Genomic DNA, 21,603 nt, shown 5'->3' with positions numbered 1-21,603 from the left:
CTATTCAAATTACCCATTTCATAGTGGGTGAGTTTTAGCAGTTGGTATTTTTTGAGGAAGTGGTCCATTTTGCCTGAGTTGTCAAATTTATGTGTGTGGAGTTGTTTGTAGTCTTACTTTACATACACTTTTGATGTTTGTATAGTCTGTGGTAATATTCTCTGTTTCATTCCTGATACTGGTAATTTGTGTCTTCTCTTTTTTTTCTCTTTGTCTTTCTTACTAGAAGTTTATCAATTTTGTTGATCTTTTCACAAAACCAGCTCTTTGTTACATTATTTTTTCCAGTGTTTTTCATTTTCAGTGTCATTGTCTTATGCTCTTATCTATATTATTTCCTTCCTTCCTCTTGCTTTGGGATTGCTTAGCTTTTCTTTTTCCAGGATCTTGAAGTGGATGCTTAGGTTATCGATTTGAGACTTTTCCTCTTTTCTAGCATAAACAATAGTGCTATAAATTTCCCTCTCACAGTAGTTTAGCTGTGTCTCCCATATTTTGATATGTTGTCTTTTCATTTTTGTTAAATTTCGTGTATTTTTTTTTTCTTTGAGGCTCCTTCTTGGACCCATAGATTATTTAGAAGTATTTTGTTTCCAACTGTTTGGAGATTTTTCTGTTATCTTTGTTACTGATTATTAGTTTGATTCCATTGTGGTTGGAGAACACATTCTGTGTGAGTTCAGTTCTTTTACATTTGTTGAGGTTTGTTTTATGACACAGGATCTAATCTATTTTGGTATAAATTCTATTGGCACTTGAAAAGAATGTTTATTCTCCTGTTGATAGGTGGAATGTTCTAAAAACATTGATGATAGGGTTCCTGGGTGGCTCAGTTGGTTAAGCATCTGCCTTCAGCTCAGGTCATGATCCCAGGGTCTTGGGATCAAGCCCTGCATCAGGTTCCTTGCTCAGCCAGGAGTCTGCTTCTCCCTCTCCTTCTCCCTCTGCCCATCTCCCACCCCACTCATACTCGAGCACTCTGTCTCAAATAAATGAATAAAATCTTCAAACACACACACACACACACACACACACACACACACAAATGTTGATGAGAACATTTGTTGAGTTGTTGAGTTCTTCCATATACTTACTGATTATCTGTCTAGTTCTATTAATTGCTGAGAGAAGAATATTGAAGTCTTCAACTGTAATTGTGGCTTTGTGTATTTCTCCAAGTTCTACCAGTTTTTGTTCACATATTTTGCAGCTCTGTTGTTTGGTGCTTATACATTTAGATCACTCTATCTTCTTGGTGAATTGGCCCTTTTATCATTATAAAATATCTCTTTCTGTCTATGGTAATTTCCTTTGCTCTATAGTCTGTCTCATATTAATATAGCTACATCTGTTTTCATTTGATTAAGTTTTTATATTAGTGATATATTTTTTCTGTCCTTTTACCTATATTGTTATATTTGAAATGAGTTTCTTGTAGACAGCCTATGTTTGGGCCATGTTTTTTATTTTTTTTTATTTTTTTAAGATTTTATTTATTTATATGACACAGAGAGAGAGATGGCGAGAGAGGGAACACAAGCAGGGGGAGTGGAGAGGGAGAAGCAGGCCTCCCGCTGAGCAGGGAGCCCAATGCGGGGCTCAAACCCAAGACCCCGGGATCATGACCTGAGCCGAAGGCAGCTGCTTAACGCCTGAGCCACCTAGGCACCCAGGGCCATGTTTTTTAATCCACCCGGCCAATCTCTGCCTTCTAATTGCTATATTTAGACCATTTATACTTACTGTAATTATTAATATGTTAGGATTGAAGTTTGCTATTTTATCTTTTGTTTTCTGTTTGTTCTCTCTGTTTTTAGTTTCTTTTCTTTTTCTTATCTTCCTATAGGTTATTTGAATACTTTTTAGAATCTATTTTGTTTATCTATAGCCTTTTCCTTTTTTGAGAGAGAGAGCACGAGCAGTGGGGAGGGGCAAGGGAGAGATAGAGAGAAAGAATCCCAAGCAGGCTCCACACTCAGTTGGAGCCTCCACTGAGTGTGGAGCCCAACACAGGACTCAGTCTCACAACCCTGAGATCATGACCTGAGCCAAAATCAAGAGTTTGACGCTCAACCAACTGAGCCACCCAGGCACCCCTATCTATGACCTTTTAAAGTGTATCTTCTTATATAACTTTTTTTAGTGATTGCTCTTGGTATTACATTATATATACACATCACAGTCTTTGGGTGTTATCATTTTACCCGCTTGAGTGAGGTATGGAAACCTTATCTCTCTTACATCCTATTACCCTCTCCTGTTTGTAATTGTCTTAAATATATCTCTACATACATTCAGAACCACATCAGACAGTATTATAATTTTTGCTCCAATCATTAAACATTATTTAGAAAACTTGAAAGAAGGAAAGCCTATTGTAGCTGAAGGTTTGTGTGTCTTGTCAAATTTGGATAGAACTTGGCCATTATATCTTCTAGCACTTTTTCAGCCCTGCTTTCTTTCTCCTCTCCTTCTGGGACTCCAAGGACATGAATCTTAGACCTTTTGTTATAGTTCCAGAAGTCTCTCAGACTCTGTTCATTTTTATTGAGTTTTGTTTGCTGTTATTATTTTGTTTTATTTTTTAGTCTGTTTTCTCTCTGTTGTCAGTTATTCTGTCTTCCAATTCACTTTCTTCTGCCCACTGCATTCTGTTGTGCGATTCATCCACTTAGTTTATTTTGATTATTGTATTTTCAATTCTAAAATTTCTACTTGTTTCCTATGTATATCTTCTATTTCTTTGCTGAGCCTTTGTTTCTTTGTTGAGGTTTTATATTTTTTCATTTGTTTCAAGCATATTTGTAATTGCTCAGAGAAACATTTGTATCATCGCTGCTTTAAAATCTTTATCAAATAAATCTGATGTCCCTGTTACCCCAGTGGTTGGCACCTATTGATTGTCTTGTATCATTCCATTTGTGGTCTTGCTAGTTCTTTTTATGATGTGTGACTCTCAGATGAAACCTGTACATATTTGTATTATATTATGATGCTCTGGATCTTATTTAAACCTTCTGTTTCAGATGGCTTTCTCGGACACTGCTAGGTGGGGGAAGGGGACTCCACTGCTTCATTGTTGCCAGGTGTAGGTAGACATCCAAGTCTGCTCATTCACCCACTGTTGGCATCTGAGAGTGGAAGGGCTTCTCTCACCAGTGCTGAGCAGGGTGGGAATTCCAGCTCCTCATGTGGCCTCCATTGAGGGGTCACCTTCTTACTGTGGTTGATGATGAAAACCCTGACTCACCACCAGGCCTCCTGATATGACTCCAGCGGGGAGGGAGAGAGACACCTTCTCACTGCCAGGTAGGGTGGAAGACCAAGCTTCCCCACAGGACTTTCACTGGCACCATGGGGGTGAGCCTCTTTTTTGGTGGGCAGGGGGAAAGCCCTGCTTTTGTTCATCTAGGACAGGTGTTGGAGTTCCTCATTATAGCCTGACAAGGGTGAAAGTCTAGGCTCCCCACTTAGTCTTTGCTGCTGTGGGTGGGGATAGTGCCACAATCTTTTCTGTTGTGTTTGGCTAGAGTGGTGATTGTGTAAAAAGTTTCTGTCTTGCTGTGTCTCTCTTTGTTGGTGCTTTGGCTAGAGGGAACAGGCTTTGGGGGACTTTTTTTGGGGTCTGCTCCCATTGGTACTTCTAGGTTACCAGCATCTCCATTTCCAAGTCCAGTAATATGTGAGACAAAGAATCCCAGGGAATTCACCACCATGTTGTTCCTTAGGTCCCAAGATCCCAAGGTAGTCTGCCTTCTCTCTACCTTTCAGAGTCTTATGTTTGTTTCTTAGCAGAAAGAATGGAGAGAAGTGCTTCTAGTTGCCTCTTTTTTAAGATGCAATATTTTCTTACGTCATGTGAAGGATATTAGCGATACTTACTTTGAAGTTTTCTTCGCATTTGCTTCATTAACCATATCTCCTTGGGTTCATCTTATTGTCGTTTTGTTTTGCTTTTTAATTTGGTGGTGGTTCTCTTTCTTGACATTGGTTTTCCTCCTACTTGCTGATTATTGGTTATCGACTGGTATTTGTGCTCACAGGTTGTGGTGGTTGTCAGGCCTGATGGCAACAGTCTGTCTCTGATGCGGAGGGGAGGGACTGGTTGCTGAATAGTGTCACTTCTGACAGGGTGGTGGGGGGACTCCCTCAGCCAAGGGAGGCACTGTCCCACCTCTCTGGCCGCAGGGCACTGCGTTGTGTTAGTATCTGAATAAAGCCTGCTGGGACTCCCTGCTCTCAGCCTGGAGGAGGCAGCTAACCTGCTTCTTCCTTAGCTCCTCCCACCCATGCCTGCTGGCGGGGGAGGAGGGGCGGCGCGGGGCGGGGCGGGGCGGGGCGGGGGGGGGGCGGGGGCGCTCCTCCTGTCCTCATACACCAGGCCTCGGGATGTCAGGCACTTCTGGAATTGTTCCTGCTGGCTGATCCTATCTGCTTGATGTCTGTCCACCATTCCTCGAAAGATCTCCTCTTCTGATCTTGTTTTCCAGAGCTGTTCCTGATTTGGTTTTTTTTCTTCTCTTTTTCATGTTATTTCTGAGGATTTGGGCCCCGGGGAGAGGGAGATGGAGCACTCAGTTTTCCATCATTGTTCAAGCTCCTTAGTGTTTTTCTTGCATCTCGTGCTCAGAACGATCCTGAGTTGGAATTTTTAGAGCCGTTTCATACCTGGGGAAAGCGATAATCAGAGAGGTCACCTACCACACCTAGGCTCACACAGCTGCTAGGAGGCAGAGCCCAGATGTGAACTCAGGCCTGCTGAACTTGAAGCCCGGCTTGTCCCTTGCAGGGGTGTCTCTCTAGTGCTGGGACATAGCGGAGACCAGATGAGAACAGCTGCCACCAAGCCCTGTGAGCAGGAACAGAAGCAAAAAGGAAGGTTCCATGGTGTGCATGTGTATTCTTTTCCTCGACCAAATTCATATTCCTTCCAAACATAATTCTGGCCTTGTTCCTCTTTCTTAGCCTAAAATACAATAAACGAGGCTTTTCAACCTTCGACTGATAATGGCAATAACATTGGAGGGCAGAGACAAAGGATAGTGGCCACCATTCCTAGCCTCTCTTCTCACTTAACCTTTTGTTGTGTGCTCAGCTCAGCCCATTGACAGTAATGCTGGGGGCCCCGGTGAGCTTCGCACAGACTTCTCCCCTTTCCAAACCAGTGTTAGAATTGGACCGACCCTCGTGATTCTTAGACACCCTTCAGCAACAGGCATCAGGAAACTGAAAAATAGAGGTTTATTACTGACAACCTGGAAATGACACAACACAGCTGGGGTCACAGAGCAAGGTTATAGGTACAGAGAGAGAGAAAGAGAGTGCGTGTGCCCAGGTGGTGTGTATGGGGGCGGGGGCTCTGGCTTTCATTAGGGGTTGAGGGTTGGGACCTAGAGTTTCATGGACTCACTCTATCAGTGAATTTAAAATACAAGAGTGGGAATTTAAAGTGCTGGGAAGAGAAAAGACAAGTGGCCCAAATGGTCCCTTATCAAAAGCAACCAAGATCTCTAAAACAGCGGTGCCTTGGTGGGGGGAGGTGGCCTGGCCCCTTATCTGCTGTGGCTTGCAATTTGTTTATTTGAGATAGATAAAGTCTTTGAAGTGGATGCTTCTTTTGAAATGGATGCCTTATGCAATTAAAGCTTAATCAGGCACTTGCATTACAAAAAAAAAAAAACAAAACCCAACCAAACTAATGAACAACAACGAAAAAAAATCTGTCAGAGCTTTACAGTACACTTTTCTTTACTCGCTTTTTCTATTTAAATTCAATTAGCCAACATATAGTACATCATTAATTTCTGATGTACTGTTTGTTCAATGACTCATCAGTTGCGTTAACACCCAGGGCTCATCACTTAAAAAAAAAAAAAAAAGTCAGCCCCTTGCATCCTTTCCGTCTTTCTTGTTCAGGGTAGCGCTCCGACCCTCTTAGCCCTTCCGCTTCCCGTGGGCATCGGTGGTGGGCAGCTCTCCGACTTGGCTGCCGGCAGCAACAGCAGCTCACCTACAAGATTCGCTCCATGGGATGGGGCCTTTCCTCCCGTCCTCAGAGGCCCCTCCCAGACCGTGGGGTGAGGGTCCGAGCCTGGCCAGAGCCTCAGATCTTAATGGCTTGGCAGGGGCGAGGTCTTGGGGGGGGAACTCCCAGCATCCTGTGGGGCAGGTGAGTGAAGCCCCGCCCCATTAGCTCTCGGAGGTGCCTCGCTTTGGGCAAGTTTCCCACCCGCGCTGATGCTTAACGAGATTCAGGCATTTTCCTGAGGCCCGACGAGTGTCCCCTGGGACACAGCATGTTTGGTACAGCCCATCGTGCTTCCAGAAGTGGAGAAGCACCCCTGGCCTGAGCGGCAGGTCCCAACGCTGCTCCGGACCCGGCAGCAGGGGCGAGCAGGGCAGCTGGAGGCTGCGAGGACTCCCCACCTCCTCGGGCCTGGCAGATACTTAGAAACAGAAAAGCGCCCCTACTCGGGCCTCCAGAAGTCCGCGCATCTTTACAGCCTGTGTTTACTCTGGTTCTGGGAAGGAAAAGTAAAAGAGCAACTGCCAAATTTCCCTTGGTGTTTTTGTTCCATATTTTGATTGGGGAGCTGAATCATGTTTTTCCTTTCATAAACATGAAAATGTTAAGTACATAACAGCTAAATTAATCCGGGCTCATAAATTAGTTAATTATGTTAATTCAGAGTCACAGAATTCTCAGTCTCATTAGCGTTTCCATTAAGCAGTTTAGGCTTGTGAGCCTTTTAAGAGGACAGTTTAAGCTACAGATTAATCTTCAAAGCCTCCAAGTAGATATTCAACTGCAGTAGGATTTAAAATGCGTTGGGGAGGTGTGGGGGATTTAGTGAATGTGGGCAGCTACTACTTAGGAGCTGTGCTCTCAGGGAGCTGGGGTTCCCCCCCACTCCTCACCCCCATATTGTCATCAAAGGCCCCCGCCTGCTGGGTCTGAGCATCCATAGGCTAAGCAGGAGCCACGGGAAGGAGGAGTTGGACAAGAACTGGCCATCGCTCCCTCACCCCTGTGTCTCCTAGGTGGCCATGCCCTCCCAAGCCACCCTCCTGCAGCGCCCCCCCCCACCCCAGAGGACAGATAAGACTGGTTCTTGTCTGGGGTGCACCATCTGGGCTCCTGAAATTGCCCTCACAAAGGCTGAATGAGAAGTAGCTGCTTCCGAGGGTATGTGAGAAAGATAGACAGGGAGGGGGTACACTCAAGTCTTAAGTGACAGGCTGAGCCTCAGGCGACCTTTGTTCATGGTAATGTAAATGTCTTATTTTTACCATCTTCAGAGACCAGTTCAGAGCACGTGCTCCCTTACTCTATCACAGGTACACATCCCGCCAGGGTCCCTTGCTCTCTGTCCCCACTTGCCAAGTAGATATATGGGTGCCCCATCTGGCTCAGAAGCATGTTGTCGTGTTCAGTGTCCCAGGCCTCGAACTCTCCCTAAAACTCTTTGTGCTTTCGGGTGATCCACTATTATTCTCTGGCCCCTGTTCCCTGGGCTGGAAACCAAGAAAGCCCGTCTAGATTTCAAATCTCAAGAGAGGGGCTGAGGCTCTTCTAGTTTTTACCATTCTTTGAAAAATCAACAGAAGTTGATTATGAAAGAGTGACCTGTTTTAAGCTATAGCTTTCATTATTATTTAGGCCTGGTGAGGCCAACAGATCAGGAGACCATGGCCATCGAAGAGAGTTGGTGACTCACAGTTCCCAAGAGGAGAGAGTACTCTAAGCCATGGAGGCCAGGAGGGCAAGCCCCAAGGTTGGTCAGGAGTCAGAGGGAGCAAGGGAAGTCGTGGGCTGAAGCCTTTCTGGTTTCTGCCAGAAAGAGTGGGCATGGAAGAGTAAGCAGGGTTAGGATTGGTTCGTTTGAATAATTTCAGTGGGTTCTGGGGCTGAGGGGCTGTCCTTGGTTGTCTGGTTCCTGGTTATGGGGTAATTAGGGCAGGTGGAGGGTGGCCCAGAGCACCAAGAGCTCCATAAATGAGATAGCTAGAGGTGTGGGCTCTAGACTGATTAGTTTGTACATGGAAGACATGCCTCCTGGGAGAGTTCTTTACTATTTTGAGGAATTGGCCAGCCCTGGGGTGTGAGGGTGAGCAGTCCCTCCAGAATCAACAAGGCCCCAAGAGGTCAAAGCATCAGAATCACAGAAAATAAAAAACATGGTTAATGCAAGACCCTTGCTGCCATGGGCCTCATCTCATTGACCTTGGGTGCTATGGTAGGACATGCCCAGGGGTTTAGTGGTATACCCCTGGTATACAGCTGCATTTCCACTTTGGAAGGAGATGGCCTGGCTCTATCAGGAGATCAAGAACAGAGCAGGAGACCAAGAGAGACTTGACTTGGTTGTCAACCAATGGTCTTTAAGCATTTCATGTCACAATGGCGCACATAGATGGGCCTTGACACCTCAGCAGACCACAGCTCCCTGGGGTTCGTAGAACAAGGCTGTCATGCGTGGGCACATTTAGAGATTGGAGAGCCCTGTTACAGTCTTAGGCAATAAGTGGAGTTGACAGAAACGTTTTAGATTTGTAACATTTCTAAACAACTGTTGAAACCTCACTTGGCCCAGAATGGCTGCTGGTAGAACAGAATGTCCTGTAGTCTTAGTGGATAAAAAAAAACCCAAAAAAACAAAAAAACCGAAAAACAACAACAACCCCCCCCCAAAAACCAATTCCCTGTGGATTTACTAAAATAAACTCAGGATTAATGAGCAAAATTTGTTGGGGAGGCCTATTTGTCACACTCAGGAAGCTACAGTCTAATTTTACTTTCTGCTGTTCATTGCTCTTACATTGCCATTCATTTGCTGAAGGCAAAATACATTACTTTTCAATAAACAAAAGTGGGCCCAGCGTGTCCTGCTCCCCCGCCTTCCTCCAGATGTTAACAACCTGGGCTGATAACTGACTTCTTGTATTGGGGGGGTATGTGTGTGTGTGTGTTCGTTCTTCTCCCTCCCCCCCCCTTTATTTTAGCTCACCGACAGAAATTTACTTTCACTCCATTCTGGAGGCTACAAGTCCAAGATCAACATGTTGGCAGGTTGGGTTTCTTTGGAGGCGTCTCTCCTTGGCTTGTAGATGGCTGCTGCTTACTGTGTCCTCACATGGTCATCACTCGGTCTGTGTGTTGTCTGGGTCTGAATTTCCTCTTATAAGGATACCGGTCATCTTGGATTTGGGCCCACCCAGCTGGCCTCATTTTCCTGTAAATACCTCTTGAAAGACCTTATCTCCAAATCCAGTCACACTGACCTTGCCATGCCTTTTAACATGGAGCTTCCTCACAAAGTTCAGAGGCAATGCTGTGTCTCAGGCTGCTTTACAGGGTCAACGCTAGGTCCATGGGCCTGTAATTTGGAAAGTTGCACTATAAATTAGTAGTGGGGGCAGGGAGGAAGGACAGGTGACTCTGAAAAAAGGGCTGCTGGTTATTGACACTGGACCAAGAGACTTGTAAAATCATCCATTTCAGCAAGTTCTCCAGGGCATGTAAAATATTATTGGGTCCAGGCAGTTTTATAGACACACCTAAGTGGGGTTCGCTCCTGCACGCGGCTTCTGTGCACACCAGAGCTGCCTGCTGGGGGATTGAGCCCCCAGAACACTCTGAGCTGTTCCCCCAGACACAAACTCATCTGATCCTGAGAAGCACCATCTTCCTTCTCCTCCCTTCTCCTCCCTTCTCCTCCGTGCTCCTCTCACAGACTGGTCCTCATAGTGGACAGTCGGGCACGTGTTTGTCCTGCCGCATGAGCGCGCCAACCCCCCGGAGCTCATTTGCCAAACAAATGCCTGGCCCCAGTTCTTTTTTGTACTTGGGTCTTTCTTTTTTCATCAGAGAAATGATGATTGTTTTTCTTCGATTCGGCGTTTCCAGAGAACCATTCACATTTAAAGCTAATATTGGAACAGCAGGTTTCCACTGAAAATATTTACCTTTTCTTTGTTGGCAACTTGTCAGTGTTGGGGGAAAATAGATGCTTCATTAAAATCTAAATACGTTATACTTTCTTCCTCACACATCAGTCGCTCTTCTTCCGAGATGAAAAGCATCGTGAGAGGTGTTGAGAAATTATTCTGGTCGTCTGTTTTTACATATTTTTGATGTCTTCTGGCATCTCGTTCTTCTTATTCAAAAGTAGGCACTGAGCACTGAGCAATGCATAGAATTGTTGAATCCCTATATCGGACCCCTGAAGCAGATATAATACTGTACGCTTATTATACTGAAAAAAAAATTCTTTTTAAAGTAGGCATTCCCATACCTATAACTTGCATGGAGAAGTCTAGAATATCAGGTTACATTTCAGCACTAGAACATCAGAATTGATTTTGGTTGCCTGTGTGGCTGGCAGGGCCTTCTCCTTCCCTGGCAAGCCCATTGTGGAATATAAGGGTACATAGAACAAAGCTACCATTTCTCCAACAGCACCAGGTACTACGGCCTCAACATATATTTAATCCTCTCAACTACTCTGCCAGGTAAATGTTGTGGAAGACGAGGGCTCAGAGAATTTGAGATCCTGGCCCAAGGTTAGACAGAGCTGAGATCCCACCCCAGGACTCTGTGACCCCTGTTCCATTTCCCCCTGCTGCGAGTTGCTCTTTATCTTGCCAGAGGCCACACCTTTTGCCACACCACATGGCCGACGTCCTGTACTGGTTATGGCCCCTCTCTTTGGGCTGATGGCTGAGCGAGCACCTGGGCCCAGTGTCCCTGACATAGAGGGAAGCCCTGGGCTCACAGACTAGTGACTGGAGAGCGATAACATTTCAGATCAACGTGATTCTCCTTGTCCAGCCAGAAATCAGAAAAGAGGAGGTGCGCTGAGCTGATGGGACAGCCCCACTGTTGAAAGGGAGAAAGGCCCCCACAAGAGATGCCAATAAACTCCGACAAGTTTGGCCCCCATTATAACTCCCTTGATCTTCAAAGGGAAGTTGTTGTTACTCTATTTAAATTAAGGATCGGGTGCCTGGGTGGCTCAGTTGGTTAAGCGACTGCCTTCGGCTCAGGTCATGATCCCGGAGTCCCGGGATCGAGTCGCACATCGGGCTCCCTGCTCAGCAGGGAGTCTGCTTCTCCCTTTGACCCTCCCCCCTCTCATGCTCTCTCTCTCTCTCTCTCATTCTCGCTCTCAAATAAAATAAATAAAATCTTAAAAAAAAACAGTCTAAAAAAATAAATAAATTAAGGATCTCTGTCTATCAAAAGGCACCATCAACAAAGTGAGAAGACAAGGCATCAACTGGGAGAAGATATTTATAATGTGTATAACCAACAGAGGATTAATTCCCAGTACCAGCAAAACTTAGCCATATATAGTTTAAGCAAGCATACAATTGTATTAACCCACTATTTTTTATTTTTTATTTTTTTTTTAAGATTTTATTTATTCATGAGAGACAGAGAGAGAGAGAGAGAGAGAGACGCAGAGGGAGAAGCAGGCTCCCAAGGAGCAGGGAGCCCGATGCGGGACTCGATCCCAGGACCCTGGGATCATGACCTGAGCCGAAGGCAGACGCTTAACCATCTGAGCCACCCAGGCGCCCAACCCACTAGTTTTTAAACGGCAATGAAAGGAATCATCCAAAATTCTGAGCAGTTTCCTCTGCGAGGGGCAGGGCATGGGTAGAGACCCCAGTGGGTCATGTTTATATTTGCACTGAATGGATGGAGGGTTCATGGGTGTCAATTATTTTTTTAGGCTTTATCACTAACATGTATGTAACATATGATCCTTCATACATATTAAAGAGTATATGTTTTTAAAATAAAGGTAAAAAGGGATTAGTTACTGTTAACAACCCCTGGAAATTGTTGTCTTTATTCCTGTGTTTACAGATGGGGAAACTGAGGCTCAGTGGGTTCCCACTAGCCACTAACATGCACATTGGGTCCTTACTGCCAGGCACTTTACCTGAATCATCTTTTTTAGTTTTTCTGGCACCTCTGTGGATAAAATAACTTTCATCATTACAACCCACAGGAAGTGGAGGCCTGGTTGACATGAGGTAAACTCCCAGAGTCACTAGTTGGTGGTCACGGCAGGGCTGTCACCTGTGGCATGCCCTATGACCCTCCTGCCAGCTTCAAGGCACAGTGTGGGTGAGAGTTTTGTTCCACGGGCCTCTCGTTGGGAGTAGTGATGAGGGGTCCACATCCAGTGGCCATGTGGCACCATCTTAGTGCCTAAACAGGGGCCATCCTAAGCCAGGCAGTTGAGGTCTTATCTCTGTCAGCTTGGGCCACCATCACAAAATTCCACAGACTGAGAGCTTAAGCAACAGACAGTTATTTCTCACAGTTCTGGAGGCTGAAAGTCCAAGATCAAGGTACTGGCCCATTCTGTTCTGTTCCCCTGTGAGGGCCCACTTTGTGGCTCACAAATGGCTACCTTCTCTGTGTCCTTACATGGTAGAGACAAGACAGAGATGCAAGCTCTCTGCCAACTCTTCTTATAATAGGCACTAAGCCCATCACGGGGGGCCCCACCCTCATGACTTCATCTAAACCTAATTACCTCCTAAAATTCCTACCTTCATCACACTGGGGGTTGGAGCTTCAACATGTGAATTTGGGGTGGGGGGACAGAAACATTTAGTCCATCACGGGTAGTAAAGAGAGGAAGGGAAATAGATGGGGAGCCGGAAGATAGAACAGACAGTGTTGAAGTTAAAATTTATTTCTACTTGTCATTTTTAAGGCCTTGCGGCCATAAAGAAATAGTTCTAACGACTCCAGCACCCTCTCTCACAGCCTGTGCCTGTTTGGCTGACACTCCCGAGGGGCTCTCAGCACTGTCATTGAACTTCTGCTGTCTCCCAGACCTCAGTCTCACTGTTGTTTGGCCATAAATTTCTCTGACACGGATTTTGAGTACAATTTCCAGACTTTTGGAGCAGGAGTTTCCAGTTTGCTTGTAGTGCCCCACCCAAGTGGAGGGCCAGAATGGCACACCTTCGAGCAGCAGCCCCCTCTTCCTACAACCACGACTGTCCTACTCAGCCGCCCAGGGCCTCTGACCTTTTCTGTCTCAGCTCACAACAGGGCAGATGTTAAGGAGAACACGTCAGGGCAACCTGAACTCTCAAATCTGGGCAGCATGAATTGATAGGGTTAGAAGAGCTTACTGCATTTCAATCATCTTCATGTGCTCTGTCAGTAGGAAGTCTCTCACCCTGACTAATCATAAAGTGCTTTTATTTGTTCATCTACAACCCATGTGTTACTGGGTGAGAGATTGGATATCATTTGAAATTTATGTGTTCGGGATCCCTGACTCTCAAACCATCCATCAAAAGTGACAGCAGAGCATCTCCACAATTACAGTGTAATTTACATAAAACATCTGTCCCTGAGCACCTGGGGATGGTGTCCCCTCAAAGAGTCTCCTTCGCATGGTTCTTCCTGCCTGAGCCCCGTACCATCTCTTTTCATCCTGGGGATAAATCACTGTTCTGTCTTTTAAAATCATTCGTTTTCTGAGTTTCTATTCTTGGCATACCCGCTGTATGTGGACACAGATTCTGGGATGTGGCATGAATAGATCCAGCCCAGGCTGGGGGAGCTGGGGGCCTCTCTGCTCAGTGAGGGGAACCTCAGGGAGAGTGCTGCCTGGGCTGGGGTGCATGGGAGGGGAAGCTGCAACCATTTACAATCGTGTCTTAGAAGAGTCTTTAATGGTGCAGGGAAATGTTCTGTATGAAGTTCTGTAGTAAAAAAAGAACTTGGAGAGAAAGTGCGTGCTGGGGCCAAAGAAAAGTACTGGAAGAAAACAACCAAAATATTATCACTAGTTATTTCTCTATTTTCCAAACTTTCTGCAAAGAGCATATGTGATGCTTCTAATCAGAAAAAGTCCTCTTTTCTGTTATGTTTTAAATAGCTCAAGATTTAAAATTCGTTGGCACGGCCACTGCCCACATGGGGCTGGGCCTGGTGGAGGAGGAGCTCCTGGGGGCCTTGGAACGGGGTGGCTGTGGGGACCGAGCAGTCACCTAGAGCGTTGATCTGGGGTCGGCTGGCCCAGGTTTACTGAGTCTCCAAGAAGTCCAGTTTTACGTATCTGCTAGTGTCCAGGCAGGAAGTGCTGGTGGCTGTCATTACCCCTGCTTCCCAGTTATGTACCAGCATTGCTGAGACCCCCTCTCTGGGTGAAGCCTGGGGACACCACACCTGCTAGATACAGAGTATGATCAGTAATGGAGACAAAGCCTGGGCCTGGGGTGTGCGGGGACCCTCGGTCAAGAACATAGGCACTGGGAGAGGCTCCTGGCTCCGTCCCTCTCCTTCTGAGGTGCTCTTGAGGAAGGGGTAGTCCCCACCACCTAAAGACCCCTCTGGGACACACAAAACCTGAACACACACTGAGATACAAGAAGCCTGTTCCTTGAGAGACTATGGTGTGGCCCTCTGTTGTCCAGGTTAAAAACTCCTAGTTACAAATCAGAGATGGGTGTGATTTTTTTTTTTTTTTTTTTAAGAGAGATAAGAAAGAGAAATAAACTGTTGACAGCAGGGAAAGTTGAAAATGACTCCGGAGCTCTATTATAGAAATAATCATCGTAATCATTCTATTATGTTCCACTTTTCAATACCAGAGTGACTGCGTGCTACCAAGGAAACAGTTTACAACAGTTTACATCCTATCTTTTCCAAACGGTTCCGTTTCCTTTGTTGCTGTCCCATGCTGGGGATGTCACAGCGTGGCCCCAGATGTCATTTGAATTCCTTCACATCAGCACAGGATGGGGAAAGAGGTTTTCCAGAATGAGGCTGGAACATTCCTGAGCTGGGGGGTGGTGTGGGGGGCTATCTGGCTGCGCCCCAGGGTCACAGTCTGTGCGGCCCCAAAAAGTGCCAAGCGGGCGTGCACGGGGCCTCGTTGTGTGCTTTCAGGCATCCGCATGCTGGACGGCGACGTGACGGATGTGGTTGAAGCCAAGTCGCTGGGCATCAGACCCAACTACATCGACATTTACAGCGCCAGCTGGGGACCAGATGATGACGGGAAGACGGTGGACGGGCCTGGCCGACTGGCTAAGCAGGCCTTCGAATATGGCATTAAAAAGGTGTGAGTCTTCCAGGGCTACGGTGCATCTCACCAGGGTGGGGGGGGGGGGAAATAGAAAAAAAAAAAAAATTTAGCAATTAAAAATTAGAGTGACACAAGCCAGAGCCCCCAAAATGGGGCTGGGAAGGCCCTGCCGTGCCACGACCGGTGTGAGGGAGAAGGCATTTCAAGGTTCAGGGGAGTGGCTCTCTACCAACCAGAGCAGAAGGATTTCACCTTGTCACAGAGAGGCTATTCTAGCAGGTGCCCGTGGGTCACCCACCAGGCCTAGGACTCTGTGCCTTGAAGCCTGACAGCCCCCAGCTGAGAGGTGTGGGCAGGTGGGCTCTAGGGGTCTTAGTCTGACTACCTGGGTTGTTACTTGTGTAGGTGGAAGGGGATGTCTTGGGCCTCGGTCCCCCTGCCCACAGAAACACCCAGCCATGGAGTTTCCCGTGTCCATCACGGAGTGTGCACTAATCCAGCACCACCACCCCCACCACCAAACAGGAAGTCTTGGCCTTGTTGCCCTCCCTGCCAGCACACAGCCTAACACGTTTAGGATTTCTTCGGTAGAGCCTCACCAGGGACTAAACAGAGCAAACATCCAAGCACAGGTTCTCCGCTGACCGGCTGAGGGGAAGCAGAGGAGACTGTCAGGCTTGTTCTCCACCGGCCAGGAAGCCCACCCACAGTCACTCTGGGATCATTAGTCCTGGATCCTTGGGAGTCAAACATGCAGGGAAGGGGGGCCGCGGGAGAGGGACCTGGAGATGACCCAGTTCTTATAAGCCAGCTGGTGAGGCAGATTTCTGGGCGAGGACAGCTTCTTGGAGCAGACAGATGGAGCTGCGGTCAGTGTCCGGGTGGCCCTGGGTGGCCCAAGGCCCAGCCCAGAGTACAAGGTATGGCCTGGTGATGCTGGCGGGGGGTTGGGCAGGAAGTCCAAGCATCCCTGGGCCAGCATCTGTACTTCCGACTTCTCCTATGGGAGGTGGGACAGTAGGGCTGCAAAGGCGGGGGTGGTTCAGGTCCCTTTTATTATTTATGCTTTAGAACGTTTTTTAAAAGTCCTTATTTTATTATAACCTATGTGCCATGATTAAAGTGTGATTAATAAGTAGTTAATTAACAAACCAGATATTATCAGAGGATCCTATTAAAAGCAGCCTTTCTTTGTCTCCCCCCATCCTCCCCCCACCAGTCCTGCCCCATAGAGGACCAATTTTTTTTTTTTTTTAACTCTGTTCCCTTTTTTCTTTCTTCTAAATAATAGAATTTGATTGCTTTTTTGGATAAATTGAGTTTGGTCATTTTCTATGAGTTTTTTATGGGGTTTGAGTATTTATCTCTTAGCATGTCCCCAACCTTGGCATTTGACCTCATGGTCATGTTTGGGACACCACCCAACTGCCTTTGTCCCCCGTGACTCAAAGAAAATGCAAAGGCTGCTTCTGTCAGGTTGCTGAGCCCCTGAGCTGTGCCAGGTGCTGGCCCAGGGATGCTGGAAGGTTCAGGTGTGACCAAGTCAGCTGCTGCCTACAAGGGGCTGCGAAGTAAAACTATCTTATCTTCCCAGTGCTCGGCTCCTACCACCCAATAGATCACATGGATCTCACTCCTGATGACAAGTGGGACATCCTAAAAGTTAAGCTTTAATTTAAGCTGTCAATTAGAGATCGCATTTTCTGTGTGGAAGATACTGCTTGGAACAGTGTTAATCCTTAACGTGTCCTTCTCTGAGATTTCAAAAGATCTGAGGTCTCAGGACAGGGCCCCCCATTTCCTGCAGAGGTCAACGATTGTTTTCAAATGATTGTTGGGTATCACAGCTTCGCTTAGCTTTGCGTCGACTGAACCTGTGTGGGGCTTTGGAAAGTCGGGAGCTGCAGAGAGGGGATCTTTGCGTTCCGGATTCTGAGCAGCACCGGCTTTACTAGGCTGTCAGGGGAGTGAAGAAGGTGCAGAGGGGACCGTGTGGCTCCCCATCATTCTTGTCACAGTTTCTTGAAATACTGAGGTCATTCCATTTTTTCCCCAGTCATTCTGAAGTAAAATATGTCATATAGGGGCCCTTAAATCATAGCTGTGTGAAGTTGTCACTGAAAATCCTCCTCGAAATTTGATGATCTCAAACCAGACCACATTTCCCCCCCATCTGTTTTTCCTTCTCGATGCCCCATTTGTCAGCTACAGTCTTTTTCTGTCAAGCCTGACTTCATCTCTGGTAGATGATGTGGTTTGGTGGTAGGAGACTTCAGAGGCCATCATCTGGCACAGAGATGTGCCTGATGTCGGTCCTTAGGAAGCCTTACCCCTTGCGTGGCTTGTCCTTCCGAAGGGGAGAGGCAACATTGCTGAGCCTGGAAACATTGGCCTTGTCCAGATGCCGGGTATTTGCAAGCCCTCAGGCACAGTGCTTTGGAGTTCACAGATGAACCCTTCACCTCCCAGGCGAGGCGCTGAAATACGTTTGGATCAGGTTGAGGTTGTGACTTTCCTGAACAGAAACACCAGTTCACGGCTAGGGTAGAACTGTCCCCTGTAGCTTCTGTCCCATGGCTTCCAAGACATGGCAAGTGAAAATATAATCCTCAGATGGGCGCCTGGGTGGCTCAGTTGGTTAAGCAACTGCCTTCGGCTCAGGTCATGATCCTGGAGTCCCGGGATCAAGTCCCGCATCGGGCTCCCTGCTTGGCGGGGAGTCTGCTTCTCCCTCTGACCCTCCCCTCTCTCACGTGCTCTCTCTCTCTCTCTCTCTCTCTCATTCTCTCTCTCAAATAAAAAAATAAAATCTTTAAAAAATATATATAATCCTCAGAGACAGCTAAAACATCTCGTCGCACCTCAGATCTGGGTGTTTCCTCCACCTCATTCTTTGCAGGAAGGAGAGAGGTGTTTAATGCCTTGACACCTGGGAGAATGGATTAGTCTACGAGTAACTACGCAGCGTAAGGTGGAAGATGGGGGCCTTTGGCATTTTAGGCCCTTGTTCTTCAAAGTGGGGTCCAGAAGCAGCCATGCGGGCATCACCTGGGAGCTCATTAGAAATGCAGAATCTCAGGGCACCCCCAGACCTACAGAGTCTGAGTCTGCCATGTAGCAAGACCCCCAGTGACTTGTGTGCACGCTCACGTATGAGGAGTGCTGTCTGGGGGCATTCTCTGTGCTGCTGGAACAATAAAGTTCTAGGCTCCACTTTGCAAAATGACAGCCTTTCATAAATAATTTAGAGTGGGGTGGGGAGTGTCTTAGAGATGATTCTCATGCACTAAAGATAGGCTCCTATGGGTTAAATACCTTTCCATTTTGATTTTAGTTTCTTTGAACTAGCCCCGCCAGTTAATCTCTCCCTGTAGGTAATTATATGCACAGACACACCCATTTCCACAGTACTTGGTGCCTTTCTTCCAGAAAGTTGACCTTTTGGCTAAATGTGAGTAAGCTTTCTGTGGAGCTCTTGGCCATGCGGACAGGTCCGCCTAGGAGATGTGGAAAGCAGTGTGAGTGAGGCAGCTTTGAGCAACGGGACTGGGTGAGCACGAGGGACCTCCCGGGGGCTCCGTTGAGAGCCTCAGGTTAGAAACTGGAGTAAAGGTCAGAGTCATGACAAATGGGCACAAAAGGGCAAGGAACTGTCGTCCACTTGGGCTACAAAGTGGAGAGTGTTGGGGCTTTCCGAGCAGGTGGGTCCGCTCAGCCCAGGGTGGACTTGAACTCTGGGTGAGTGTAACGCATCCAGTCAACAGCAAGGCTTCTGTTGGACTCTGTGGGGATCACAGAATTTTGTTGCAAGTTTTCTTTAAATTGACCAGTTGTTGAGCATAAGTATCAGTTTCTTCCCACATGTTTGGAAAGGAGGGTCCTTGACAAGGACACCAAAGTAACCAGTCCTGTGGGTCTGGTTTCATGGAGATGGGTGTTGGCGCTGTTCTCTTGGCCTGGCTGTGCATCACCAGCAGGTCCAGCCACTCGGACAGAATGGGTCAGGTCCGTCTTGGATTGATGTTTAACTGTGTTTGGGACTGGGGTGAGCACTTGGTTGAGTCAGAAATCCTTGATTCTGTGGGTGTGGGATGAAACAGAGCTGCAGGAACTGACCCTGATGGCCACTGCCTTTCGAAGACTTGCTTTCACATGTATGTTCTGAAAAGTGAAGACCTACACACAGGTGAAGCTCCTGGCTTTGACTGGCATTGACCACCTGACTACTTTATTTTTTTTTAATATTTTATTTATTTATTTGAATGAGAGAGAGAGAGAGCATGAGCAGGGGGAGGGGCAGAGGGAGAAACAGACTCCCCGCTGAGCAGGGAGCCCGATGTGGGGCTCGATCCCAGGACCCCGGGATCATGACCTGAGCTGAAGGCAGATGCTTAATCAACTGAGGCACCTCGGTGCCCCACCTGACTAATGTGTACCCATGGCAGAGACCCTGGGGAACTCATAGGATGGCCCCAAGCAGCTATGGATTCTGGACCATGACCCATTTTACCTGTTCAGTCTTCACCCAGAATTCACAGTCCCACCCCCTCTTTTCAAAACCTTGCTCTCCAAGAAATGTGCTTCTTCCACTGGGTTTTCAGGAAAATTCACCCTCTGCCCCAAAGGACCAGCTCTTTCATTCCCCACAGGTTTCGATCTCGAAAAATTAATGTTATAAATTCAGCCATCAGCTTTCATCTCAGTAATACTTGTGGCACTGCTTACTCTTTACAATGCTAGGTCATTAGGATGGAAATTACAGGCATGGCTCTGGAGTGGAACAGCTCATACAAGGGCCCTTCATTTTCCCCTGAAGAGCAGAGAGGGCTTTCTGGGCCATCGCCTCAGTGCAATCCTGTGATTCTGCCGTTGTAAGGCTGTCGCCACAGGCAAAAGTGCTCTGTGAAAATGAAACGAGAGCCCACAGAACCATGTGGCATCCCTATGGTCTGAACACATCCTTCTCAGACCCTTGGGAGGGACATTCCGAAGGAAGGACTCCGGGCCGGCGCGAGACCCAGCGCTCGAGCTTCCGGCTGCCGGGGCTGATGCCTTGTTCTCCTTCTTCCCCTCCCTCTAGGGCCGGCAGGGCCTGGGTTCCATTTTCGTCTGGGCCTCTGGGAACGGCGGGAGAGAGGGGGACCACTGCTCCTGTGATGGTTACACCAACAGCGTCTACACCATCTCCGTGAGCAGCACCACCGAGAACGGTTACAAGCCGTGGTACCTGGAGGAGTGTGCGTCCACCCTGGCCACCACCTACAGCAGTGGCGCGTTTTATGATCGGAAAATCGTGAGTTCTCTTGGCCAGGTGGAGAGCCGAGGACGCACGCCTTCGGCCCTTTGGGGGCAAGTTTCTTTCCCTCTTCACAAAAAGAGGAACCAGGTTGAGGCCAGTCTGTACCGGGTCCCAGAGTACTGACCTTACCCATCGGTGAACTGGTTGTGCCTTGAGGGAAACCCCAGTCCCTTGGCAACCACCCTCAGACCCTGCCTTTCTAATTTTTGCACAAAATACCAATTAAAACCCTCTCTTGGCTTTAGGGATCTAAAAATAGCATTTAAGAACGGGGTGCCTTCTCAGCACCATGCCTCCTTCTAGCTCTCTAAATTTCTGTGGTCACATTGCTTGGGATCCAACTGACCGGTTCAGTTTCAATGTGCCAAATAGAGTAAGAGAAAGTCTTAGTTTTATACTGAAACCTTTTAGAGATCCAAGTGTTCTTCCAGGAGGTTCTTTCCCCCAACAAAACGACTTTCCCTGGACACTTCGAATTGAGCAGTGGTTTCTGTCTGTTCCGTTCACTTCAATGAACACCAGCGTGATTCATCCTTTTAAAAAGGGACTGTTTTCTTTCAGCATATGGGTGGAATTTGTGCTTTCTTCCTTCCCCACAGGCTTTCCTACTTTAAGAAAAGTAAAGAGGGGGAGGATTTTGAGCCGAAATTAATGCAGAATTCAAATGCACAGTCATTAAGTTGGTTTTTAGACGTTTAAAAAAATGAGACCGTGGAGCTGGCCAGACGTGGTTTAATTTTAAAGCATGCTCACTAGCATCTTTTTATTTCTCCTGCTGCTGAGCCACATCTCTAGAAATTATTTGCAAATTTATTTTTTTACATTTTTCGGGGGCAGCATGCAGGCTCCCTGTTCCCCGCTTTTCCCCGCACCTGCTGAAAGGTGAGCCACACGGCTGCTGGGCCACCAGCCTGGCAGTGGTCCGGGCTAGTAAACAGAGGTCTTAATTTATTTTCCTTTTCTACCGAAGCACGCGCCCCTGGGACAGGCGGCCAAGATTCTGAATGGTATCCTGTTCATTTAGGAATCTAGCTCATTTGAACACGGGCTTGCTGGAGTCTTGTTAAACAGGCCTGCCGGCTGGAGGCATTCAAAACAGAAGTCTTGCCATTGAACGCTTTGTACCAGAGGCTTCCTGCTGGGACGCCTGTGTCTCCCATCCCTGGGAGCAGGGCTTGCTGCTTTATTTGCTTAGTTAATCACACTGCGTGTGCACACACCTTAGCTACAAAA

At 47.3% G+C, this 21,603-nt stretch overlaps 1 protein-coding gene across 2 annotated transcripts in view; it reads left to right on the top strand.

Moving 5' to 3' along the window:
* The window catches only part of PCSK6 (proprotein convertase subtilisin/kexin type 6), a 185,610-nt gene that overhangs the window by 86,014 nt on the left and 77,993 nt on the right, over positions 1–21,603 (top strand). For both annotated transcript variants that reach the window (XM_073882509.1, XM_073882508.1), the window contains exons 7-8: positions 14,933–15,105; positions 20,152–20,364. In XM_073882509.1, coding sequence (XP_073738610.1) covers positions 14,933–15,105; positions 20,152–20,364 — 386 coding nt within the window. The remainder of the gene's footprint in view (positions 1–14,932; positions 15,106–20,151; positions 20,365–21,603) is intronic.

This window comes from Callorhinus ursinus, unplaced genomic scaffold (genome assembly GCF_003265705.2).
Source record: "Callorhinus ursinus isolate GAN/ISIS: 27379988/994484 unplaced genomic scaffold, GSC_fseal_2.0 scaffold47, whole genome shotgun sequence".
Taxonomy (NCBI): Eukaryota; Metazoa; Chordata; class Mammalia; order Carnivora; family Otariidae; genus Callorhinus; species Callorhinus ursinus.
Note: the sequence above shows the minus strand (reverse complement) of the source record. Positions and strands in the feature narration are given on the sequence as shown.